This window comes from Convolutriloba macropyga, chromosome 7, assembly GCF_964194025.1.
Source record: "Convolutriloba macropyga chromosome 7, txConMacr16.3, whole genome shotgun sequence".
Lineage (NCBI taxonomy): Eukaryota > Metazoa > Xenacoelomorpha > Acoela > Convolutidae > Convolutriloba > Convolutriloba macropyga.
Window position 1 is genome coordinate 14707725 of NC_134474.1, and position 12170 is coordinate 14719894.

Genomic DNA, 12170 nt, shown 5'->3' on the forward strand with positions numbered 1-12170 from the left:
TATACAAAAGTAGAAACGATAGAACAAGGAGCTCTTTGCTCGATTGTATGCAAACAGCTTCAGTTAGTGAAGAAAATCTCTTTCGTATAGATTTTCATTTGATGAGCTGTAAATTTAATGAGAACGAAAGTGTAGCGAGAGTAAAGAATAGGAAAGGCAAATGAAATTTTTACTTTTATTTTATTTTTTTATTCAATTAAACATATAATGCTGACACAGAATAGATATCACCGATACACAGAAGGAAAAGGAAACGGAAAATAAGTTAGGTTTGCTTAGGTTTATAATGACAATGAAAAGATGTTTTCATACGTTTTTCTGGGTATTTTGATTTGTCTGAGCAAAACTGTTGTCGTTCGCATGTTTAATAGGAAATTAATTAAACAGTTACGGGTTCTCTCTGTCTTTGCCCGTCGAGAGGTCCATATTTCTACTTCAATTGCGATTGAAATGAAACTTAATAAAAATAAGGAATGAGGTAGTAATTATAGAAATTTTATTGAACGGATTAGTAACAACAAAAAAATGAATCGAGGCAACTGAATAACAGAGACCATAAATGGAAAATAAAGGAAAAACATCGATTGTTTTTTTCTCAAATAAACGTTTGCGTTTTCACTTTAGGGCGCTTCTAGTTTTATTTCGTATTTTTTTAGAGTATTTCAGTAACAATTCATTGAAATGCCACAGATTTTGACAATGTGATCATGATATCAGAATTGCCTAATTTTGGTCTAAGCTAGCACTGCAATTGCAACAAATAGTTAAAATATGACATCTATTTCTTAAGATTAAGACAAAATTGATTAGAAAGCCAACAGCAGACTGGATGTTTGATTTTTTTTTGTAAATGTTTTAATCTGAAAGAAGTGAAAACACTCTGCGCTTGAGGGAGTTCTTTGCGGTGTCACTTTATTATTCGATCGCAAATTCATTATATAGATCCCAAAATTGGCCAAAAATGAGCCTCCTGCTCAATTTTTTTTTCACCTCACTCTCAATTAATCACCACAAAAGCCGCCCTTCTCATCAAAACACGCTGTATTTGTTTCTCACAGCAAACGTTAATATCAAATATCAGATATTTGGCATAAGATTTATCGCCTCATTTAAGACGGATACGATGTATTCTGGCCCTAATATAACATTCATTTATTAGTAACTGATCGAAAGAAAAGTTGTTTGATGATTTTCAGCTAATCAGAATAGGATTGTCAGTAATGATCAACTGCCACATGGATTATGAGCAGATGGCCAATTCTGCGGTGAGAGAGGGATGTCCAATTTCTGTCCTCAACTGTCTCTTGGACAATGAAGACCTCAACCAGGAACTACACGCAGCTGCACTGGATTTGGTCATTAGGTAGGCAATTAATTGTTCAGGCGCTTGTTGTAATCCCATGTCAGAAAAAGCGCTTGCTCTGATCGCTAATGTTTTTTTTTTGTTTCTGACCCTTGGAGTCCCTTAACTTTAAACGCCTAATGAAAAAGTAATTCGAAAAAAAACATACAATGATGAATTGTTGCGTGAAATTTTAACAGACAAGATGCTCTTCATATTAAAATTTCTCGTTATACGGTATGTATTTTTATCCGGACCCTCGCAGCAACTAAGAAGTGTAAAAATAATGAGAACCAAAAACTATATTCTGCACCATAATCAGGAAATCAGCAATAAAAACACTGCAAAAACGTTTTGAAACCTTTTATCTGCTTAGCTGATGCTATTTTTGTTAAAACGTTTAATTCTTCACTCTTATTGTCTTTATGGGGATAATTTTTGGAACTGAAACAGAAAATTATGCAAACTTATAGTTGGTAGTTTGAAACCGCCCTAGTGATGAGGGGATTTCAGTCTTTCAAGAATCTTGCCAGATAGATTCAATTCCTGCAAGAAAAAATGGAAGAACCACGCATTCCCTTGCAAGATTTCGTGCAAGACTCTTGCAAGATTTTAATTTTTCTTATCACTCTGGCGTAAACAGCACGCGCGGTAGTGCAGATACCATCTCAAAGATATACATACCACAAACTGTGACTTTTTAGAGTGTCGCAACCATTTGAAGTGGAGCAACTGAGAGCCCCTCCCCGATCTATCCACTTCCTGATGGACCACATTGACAAGTGTCTCAACTTATCCTCCCCTCCACACGGCACTGCCAACTCATCCACCAGGGAGTGCGAGGCTACCACCCCAACCGGAGTCAGGTTGCCAGGTTATAACCAATTTATATTGGTTTTCCATCCTTATGAACCCTTTATATCTTTAATTGTGTTACATAGCCGTTAACCTTTAATTTAAAAAGTTTTAAAATAATACTTCGTATTGAGGCCAGTGCCCGAAAAGCCAAATTTCAAAAAAATGCGTTTTGCGGAATCGAGTTACCAAACTCTGCCCACAGTTTTCACGAATCATATACTATTTTCAAAGATGGAATATAGTTACGCAAAACGTGGAAATGAGCTCCTCATATCGCGGAAAATGCTTACATTTTTCAAGAATATTTACGTGAAAACTTAACCTATTTCGATTAGCCTAAAACCTTAGTTCTCAATTTCATTTGTGATTATTTGAAACTCAATTCACAGACTTAATTTTTCTTGTGATCAATTTGTAATCGCAAAACTGCTAATTGTTCCGACCCCACTTGTGAGGGGAGCAACTATATACTCAAATGGGTTTTTTTTGTTCAGACAATTCTGGCCGATGGATATATGCATCGTACAGAAAAGTGAGTGGTATCACTACAAAACTCGTCAAGCGTAGAATTGGGAATCAAAAAGAATTTTTGAATTTCTTTTTTTTGAGGAGTTATCGAGGTTTTAAGTTTTGTGTGAACACGTGATGTTTGGCATGTTTTGTTCACATTTAGCACACTTTTTGTTAAAATTAAGATTTTCGTCTTTAAAAATTTTAATTTAAAATGAAATTTAAAAAAAATTAAACAATTTGGCGTCTTTAACAGACGAAAGGCCATAAAAAGGCTAGTTTTTTTCTTATGCGGAAGTTTCCTATCAAAAAATTCGATTTCTAATTGAGGGCTGTTATTTTAAACAACATTTCAAATTTTTTTCAAGTCACTCAGAGGCTGGTGACTTTTCAAATCAAGGTACTGCCGTCCAATGACCAAATATTTTGTTTTCAAGGAATTGCTCATGTTTTTTATGGCTGCGACTAAGAGTTTTTCTAATTTTTATTTGAAATTTGATTTTCTTTTTGAGATTTTGGTAAAATTTTGAGGTCTTATGGTAAAGTCTCGTTGACAAAAGCTGCAATAGGTTTCTTGAAGAGCAGTAAGTGAACCTATGTAGAAATTTGATTGGACATCTAATGGCTTTTAAGGCTTTAAAAAATTTTTTTTTCAAAAAAAAAATTTTCTTTTGAACATTTACAGATGTTAAATTGTTTCTGTGAACTCTAAAGTCAGTTGCACTATCAACAGGACCCACTTCTTTTCTACTTCAACCTCAATTAAACCCAAAAATAACATGTTCAGCTGTTTTCTCATCAAAATACTGTCTTTATGACTTCGATATTAAGTTTTCCATTTTTTTTTCAAATTATGGTTATTTCTTCAAAGTTTTGGTTCCCATTGAAACCATATCTTGATATTCTGTTATTGACAGTTCCTTTTGGTATAGAGAAAACGTTCATTTGATCATAGATAAGTTTTTCTGAGAAAAACTTATGGTTTTAATGGCCTCGGCACTGTCTTCTTGCAATTTTCTATTGATTTTTTTGGTTTTTGCCTGTATTTGTTGCCCTTCTGATATTTATACGACTTGTTGTGTTGACTTTTTGACGACTTCAGAATGACAAAAAATTTTTCTTCCCGTTGAGACATAATTTATTACAACTCATTTTATTGACTTCCGTTGAAAGCTGTTGAATTTTATTTTATGGCTTTGATATTACGGCTCTTCTCAAACATTTCGTGGTTTTAAATTATTTTGTAAAATTTGCTGGTTGTTTTTAAGTTAAAATGTTACAACAAATATTCCATTGTTGTTGAAAAGCGATTTGAAAATGAAAAAAGGTTTTACTGAGTAGTTCATTTTTTAACGGCTTCGACACATTTCCCCATCAATTTTTTTTTACTGCTCTTTTTTATTCTTTGTAGTCATACAATGCCGAGAGGTCCCATAGGCTAATAACTGAGGGTAGAAAGAATGAAATTTCTCATTGCAGTAAGTTTTTAGCAAAAAGCCTTAAAGATTATGATATTTTTTTCAAACATTTTTTAAAAATTTTTTAGCATTTGTTTTGGTATTCGTCAATTTGTATCCATTTCTCATCATCGAGAGGCCCCATCCAATTCGTTGTAATTCAAATATTAGGTTCTCGTATACTGACATTACTCGTAACATTACTTGGTTCTTCAAATATTGATATTACGTCGTAACTGATGTTTTGTATGTTGGACAAAATGCGTTTTAAAAAAGTTTTGGTAGTGGTCAAAATTTGTGTTCCTTTTCTCTTCTTTAAACTTATTCGCTAATACCAGATCCCAATGGTTTTCGAATGTAGCTCATTTGAATATATTTAATCTTTCAGTCTAATTTTACTGTTATTAGTTTAATTAACATTTGAAATAAAAACATAAATTTCAGAAAGCAGCGAAAGATTTTATTGATTTCAATAATTTGTGTTTTAGCAAATTGTTTGTAATCTTTTCAGTTTTTCTTCACCTTTAGTCCGTTTCTTTAGCTGATTTTAACCAAAGACAGTTCTTTTTGTTTGGTTATTGACTTTTTAGTGAATGTATTAAGATTTTTTTTTGCTATGAGCTACTGGTTTTCAAGTCTTTTGAAAATATTTGGTTTAAATAATTTTGTTTGATTTTCGAATTTCGCCTCAATGCCTAGACTTTTTGCCTAATTTCCTTAACATAAAATCCCATCTGCTTTGTAGTCACAAAAAAATTAATTTGTGTAGTTGAGGTTTTATCTGATTGTATTTCGACGACGTCGTTATTAGGTGATTTAAAGTTTAGATGTTTGCTGTTGAAATTGTTTTTGTTCTTGCTCATTTTATTGTTTGTTTTTTTCTCCAATAGTCTTATTAATGACCGGTCTCGTGAGCGCTGTAAGGAGGCATGGCATTACTTAATTTATTTAGTAATTTGTGTAACAATTTTTTTAAATCCAAAGATTTTCTCTTCATTTGGTCGACAGTTAAGTTATCAATGTAGATGAGCGCGGGTCGGAACATCATGTGCGAACGCACATTAACGAGACTCCTTGTTGTTTTCTGAATGCGCAATTAGTATTGAGATGGAACTTTACGAATTTAATCACAAATTGTGTTTTAAATGGAACATTTAAAATCTACAGAAGATTTTAAATGGATTTTAAAAGCTGCTCTATTTAATATTGAAGCGTTTCTGATCTTTTCCTTCTGAACAGATCAATTCCAAATTTGCATCAATCACACCCTAACCATTTTTTAGCCCGAAACTACTTCAAGACACTGACCTCTCTATGCCAATGTGAACAGAACAGAGACTTGATCTTCACAGCGGGCGCCCTCTCACTGGCCCAGAAGATGCTCACCAACCCGTTCAACTATGATGACGTCATATATCCGATGTCACTCATGGACAGAATTATACACTACCCTGAGGTGAGCTGACAGCAACAAATAACGGGGAAACTTTTCATCATTTACTGAAAATTTTCCGCAAATGTGCAAACCTGTATGTATCATCAACATCGAGCGTAAATATTTTTTAAAACTGACTGATATACGTAATTTTATCGGAGATAATTTAGGATAGGATATTAACGCTAGTCTTTCTCTTGTACTACTTTCGTTCGGTTCAGTCCATTAATTACTCAATTATAGTTAAGATCACATGATCTCTACTCGGTCACTTCAAGCTATTATTAATCGTCTTCAGCCAGGATTGAGGTCCCAGGCCGAAATTATCACTGATCAAACCGTCTTCGAGCGCACTTCCGGGTATCGCGCGCTCAAATTAAATAATCTGGTAAAAATTTAGGCGCAAGGCGCACGGATGTCTGGACAATGGTCTCTGGAAATTCTCTGATCCGAATTAATTCATTTCAGAAGAGGCTTTTTTGATCTGGCCCTCAGCTTGGGAAGCCTTCATAAAATAATTATAATAAATGTTTCGATGGGTAATAAAAAATGCACGTAGAATTATAAATCTTCAGAGGAACCGTTATCCATACGTTATCTCTGATGTAAAAATTTTAAATACCAGCGTCGACATTTGCACATGATTTTCCCACCATTTTATCCCTGATTGTCTTCAGGTGAGCAAGAAAGTGGAGCAGACTCTGGACACTTTTCAGAAGTCCAATTTCTACACTTTCTACGGGAGGGAGTGCTCTCTCATCACTTCCAAGATGGACCAGATCAGAGACAAAATAGACGGTAGTACTCGCTACATCTATTGTATGCAACTGTATATACAGCTAGCCAGCTTCATTTACCGATTCAATAAGTTGTTTGTAGGCTAGTGACTTTTATTCAAATCGGTTGTTTTTTTCCTGCTTTTTTCCATCAGAAAATTATTTTTTAAGTGATTTTGATTAAGTTTTGGAGTAGCAGAAACAGTTGTTTTGGTCATCACAAACCTAAATCAAACAAATAATTTTTCTCTAAGGGAAAAAGCAGAAAAAATACACGATTTGAATAAAAAATAACTAGCCTCGAAATATCTTATTGAATAAATAAAAACCGTTTCCCTAATCGAAACTTTGGTGCAAATGCCTGTTTTTCACCAAATTTAACAGTTTTTTTAACCAATTTCACCATTGCTTGCCGTTTCTTAAACGTAAAAAAGTAATCTGTTTGATGAAATTTTTAAGAAACGGCTGTTTAAAAATGAAGAGCCATTTGACGTGAATTCTACAGAAAATATTTAAGGAGCGAGTCTCAATGAAAGCTATTCAATAAAGTCTATTCTTTATGTAATTCACTCATTTCTTTCCGTCACTCGTTTTGAAAACAGGTGTGTTCCATCTAATCCGAAGTGTGCTCAGAACAGAGTTGAGATCAGAGGGAAGTTTCTGTAAAAAAATTACGTGGGAATTGTTTACTGTTTTTCTTTGGCCAAATATGATTATTGAGTGATTTGCATTTGAACTCAGAAAATGAATTGTTAAACTGAGTTTGATCTATATTTTTGCGTCTATTTACAGGTTTACAGGTGTCTAGCATTTGCTTCTGAAAAATCCCGCAATTCTGCGTCTGATTTGGATGTCTTTTTGTGAAAAAATCCCGTCATTGTTTGACGGCTTCCTGCGTCTTGTTGCAGGTTTACAGGGATGTATTAATTTTTGAATCAACATTTTTTGTGCCCATTTACTGGTATATATATATATATATATATATATATATATATATATGTCTTTTTATTTTTTTGCGTCTATTTACAGGTATACATGAGCCTAATAATTTTAAAGATTCCGTCCTGGTGGTGTATCTGCTACAATAGTATTGGAAAGGAAAAGGGTGTATATCTTTTATGAAATGAATTCCTCTAAAAAATAAAAAAAAAGTTCTAAACAAATATTTTATGTCGCGTCAGCAATTCTATTTTTAAATCACTTTGAAAGCCTCAAATCACTTTTGCATGCTCAATTAATAAAGCTTTAAATACTTTTGCACGGCTGTTTAAAAATCAAGAGCCATTTGACGTGAATTCTACAGAAAAAATTTGAGGAGCGAGGCTCAACGAAAGCCGAAGGTGAAATACGTTTAAGTCCTCTCTTGTAAGATTAAAAACGAGAAAAAATTCAAAACGAAATTAAAAACAGCAGCAATAAAAAATGGCATTTCCAGACTATTCTAAGACAACTAATATTTTATAAACAGTTTACAGTATACGGTTTTAAAAGGTATCTGCCTTTTTTGTTAATATATTACACAAGATGATTTTGCAACTGGTTCAATTCAAGCGATGTAGGATTTCGAGACCTGTGAATCTTTTGAAGCCAGTATTTATATCTTATCTGAGCAAATATCTCTAGTCTAAGCGTGATTTTCCTTGAATTTGTAGGTTTAAATGTTTAGATATACATGAATTTGTTCTGAGAATTTAAGAATTGGCTTTTGTTTTATTGTGTCTTCTAAAAGTCCTCTAAAAGTTGGTATTTTTTGTCTACTAAATATTGGCTCTTATTTCAATGTTGGCTATGCTTCTTAGCGGAAAATCATCACAACGAACTAAAGTTTGAAAAGTTTATTTTCATAATCTGTTGTGTGTCATTTTGAATAACCATTTTAATAGCTAGCTTTTTTAACCGCGTAGCCACATTGATTAATATCGTAATGAAAGAAATTGATGATTATATTAAAAACAACCAAATATATCCTGAACGCATTCAAAAACACATTTTTTAGAACCAATGTTGACTAATTTTGACCATGCGGATCGACGTAGCTTTTCAGCCGTCAGAATGATTTTAAAATCAGACAAGGAGGCTTGTTAATGTGCGTTCGCACATGATGTTCCGACCCGAGCTTATCAACATTCTTTACTTAATTGTCAACCAATTGACGATAAAACAAAAATAGATATTTGAGTTTAGAACAATTGTTACACAATCTAGCCACTAAGTGAATTACATAATGCCATGCCTCATTACAGCGCCGACGAGATCAATCGTTAAAGGGACTACGATAAAAAAAAACAAACAACAAAATTAGCGAAAACGAAATTTCACGGCAAAAACTTGATATCAAAATTTAAAAGCACCTACTAACAACGTCAAAATGCAGTCAGATAAAACGTTAACTACACAACTTTATTTTTTCCTAACTATCCATTAGATGGTCATTTTTCTTAATGAGACTAGGTAACAAGTCGACAAAGAGAACGAATAATGAGGCGAAATTCAAAAATTAATCAATACTGTTTAAACCAAGAATTTTCAAAAGTCTTTCAAAGCATTAGCTTTTAATTTAATAAACCTTGAGCAATTACTAAAAAATTATTACGAAATCAAAAGGACCTGTCTTTGGTTATATTAAGCCATATAAACGGCCTAAAGATGCAGAAAAACTCAAAAATTACAAACGATTTGCGAAATTACAAATTATTGATACCATTAAAATCATTAGCTATTATCTGAATACTTTGTACTTTTAATTCAATTGTTATTTTTACTATTTCAGCTAAAGGATTTATACTGAGGCATTAAATAAGTTTACCTTGGCCACATTTGAAAACCCTTGGGATCTGTTTTTACGCGATTGTGTTGAAAGAAGAGAAAAAGAAACACAAAACTGACCATTCAAAAAACGTTTATAAAAACGCATATTGTCCAACAAACAAAACTCCAGTGACAAATTAAATAAATATATATGTCATTTGTTGAATTACACGAAACTGGACGGGACCTCTCATTGATGAAAACAAGTTATAAGTTGACGAAAAGAACAAAAAAACGGAAAAATTTTTAAAAAACTGAAAATGTATGTCTTTAACTTTCAGAATGTTCATTATAAACTTAGTACTTTGGGTAACATCATTTAATCAATCTTCAATTACAAGCTTATGCTACCGATCAGCAATTTACGGCTACCAAAAGAACAAAAAAAACAGGAACAAACAGCAAATTCGAGAAAAAATTGAGCGAGAAAAGTGTCGAAGGCTTTAAAAGGTGAATTTTTCAATAAAATCTTTTCCAGTCTCAACTAATTATTTTAACAGCAAGGGGATTCTCATTTTTTTAACAATATAGCCAAGAATAACAAAGAATAACCAAATATGAACAAATAAAATAGAACCACGAAAATTCTGAGAAAACTCGTAGTATCAACGCCATAGAATTCAAAACGTTTCAACGGAAACCAGTAAACACGCTTATTTGATGGGACAACAAGGTTGTTTGTCATTCATATTTCATCAAAAAACCATTACAATACGTCATTGACTATGAAAACAACAACAAATACAGGCAAAAACAAAAAATTCAGTATGAAAATGCGAGAGGAAAATGTCGCAGCCATTTAAAACATAAGGTCCTTTCTAACGTTATTAATTAAACGTCTTTTCTAAACTAATGGGAGCTATCAAAATATGGATAATGTGATAAGAGTTCAAAAGTAACCGATAATACGAAAATATCCAAAAATCTAAAAAAAAGTGAAAGAACCTATAGTTAGTAGATAAAACCGCTAACCAGATTAATTTTGTTTGAAGTAGAAAAAAAGGAGTCTTCTCACTACTGAGACTGACTAACAGCTCACGAAAAAAGTTTAAGATTGGTTAATGTTCAGAAAAATTTTTCGAAAAAATATTTTCAAAGTCTTAACAGCCATAAAAATCACTGGCTTTCAACGGAAGTCAATATATACGCCCATGTAGAACCCGATGTGAAGTCACTGACGTTTGTCATTCATAGCTAATCAATAAGACATCGCAATAAGTCTTATGACTACGAAAACAATAACAAAAATAGGCAAAAACCAAAAATTCAGTAGAAAAGTGCGAGAAGATGGTGTCGATGCCATTTAACCCATGAGCTGTTCTCTGAAAAATTTATCAGTGGTCCACTGATAGTATTTTTTAAGCCGATGGGAGCTATCAATTTTTGGATAATGTGATTTGAGTTCAAAAGTAACCAATAATACGAAAAAAACCAAAAATTTAAGAAAAAAGTTGAGATCTTGGGTCATTTAATTCATGTATCCAATCGTTAGCAGATAAAACCGCTAACCAGATAAAATTTGGTTGCAGTAGAGAGGAAGAGGGTCCTTTCATTACGGAGACTGACTTACAGTTCAAGAAAGAATGTTTATGATTGGTTAACGTTCAAAAGAACTTTTCGACAAATTATTCTTAAAGTCTTGACAGCCAATAGCTCTGGATATGTTCACTTAATGCCCATTACGGAACATATTGCACCTTTAGTCAATGAGTTGAAGCCAAAAGACTCCAAAAGAATAGTAAATCCTCAAAAAGAAAATTTTTATTTGGCGTCGAAGCCAAAAAAAACATGAGCAAATCCTTGAGAACGAGTTTTTTTGTCAATTGGGCTTAATTTGACTGCAAATGAGGTTTGTTCGTAACGGAACCTCGATATGAAAGGTGAATATTTTCTAGGTGACTCAAAAAAATCCGAAAAAATTTCTAAAAAAAGAACTCTCAAACAGAATTCGATTTTTTTTTTTGATAGTAAACTTCCCTATGAGACCAGAACTATTATTTTTATCGCCTTTCGTCTATTAGAAACTCAAAATTAGTTCTTTTTGTGGCGTGAAATGTAATTTTGAACTACTGTTTTTATAGAAATTATCCTAATTTGAAGAAAAATTTTACTAAAAGTGAACAAAATCATGCCAAATATACCGTACTCACAAAAAATTTCAATCCTCTATAATTCCTCGAATAAAAACGAAATTCAAAACAATCTTTTTAATTTTGAATTCTACGTTGGAACAGGTTTTTAATGATACCACTCACATTTCTCTACGATGAATATATCGATCGGCCAAAATTGTTTGAACAGAAAAAACCCATTTGATTATATAGTTCCTCCCCCCACAAGTGGGTCGGAACAAATATTGTGATCCGAAAAATTGCATCAATTTTTCTCAATGAACACAATTGCCAGGCACACAATGGATTTTAGTACAAAGCAAACCAAATCCTTAGAAAGAAGAATATTTTATTACAAAACTAACTGTTGATTTCTGACTATGAAGTCTCTGGAACAGATGACCGTAGAAATTTTTATTTTCGTCCAAAAATTAAATTTATACCAAAGGAATAAGGGGTATTGAATTCGGCTCTACTTTTGTACAGGAAGAGTTCTGACCTATTTATTAAGCCTTTTTTGTACAAATTTGATTTGAAAATATATGAGAAACAAAAACAGAACAATTTTCTTTTCGTCAACTCCGAGCACAAAACTGAACGAAAATTAAAACTCTCATTTGAGATCCTGAATAAAAATTAAAACTAATAAACTAAAGATTTCAAAACTTTTTACATTTTGTGACCTATGTTTCGTCTTGTTTGAGCTTTCAGTCTAGATCTTCAAAACATATTTTCGAAAATCTCCCTGTATTACCACAAGGCTTCTAATATCATCAAACTGCATTAAACTCAAGAAAAGCACAGAATTTTGAGCATTGTTGCTTTCCAAGCCTAGTGTTTTTTTTGAGGAATGTAAAAGTTTTTAAAACTTCT

At 32.7% G+C, this 12170-nt stretch overlaps 1 protein-coding gene across 1 annotated transcript in view; it reads left to right on the forward strand.

Moving 5' to 3' along the window:
* The window catches only part of LOC142342113 (uncharacterized), a 42846-nt gene that overhangs the window by 21266 nt on the left and 9410 nt on the right, over positions 1-12170 (forward strand). The window contains exons 7-10 of the mRNA XM_075393305.1: positions 1197-1363; positions 2047-2216; positions 5451-5623; positions 6280-6400. Of these exons, the coding sequence (XP_075249420.1) occupies positions 1197-1363; positions 2047-2216; positions 5451-5623; positions 6280-6400 (631 nt within the window). The remainder of the gene's footprint in view (positions 1-1196; positions 1364-2046; positions 2217-5450; positions 5624-6279; positions 6401-12170) is intronic.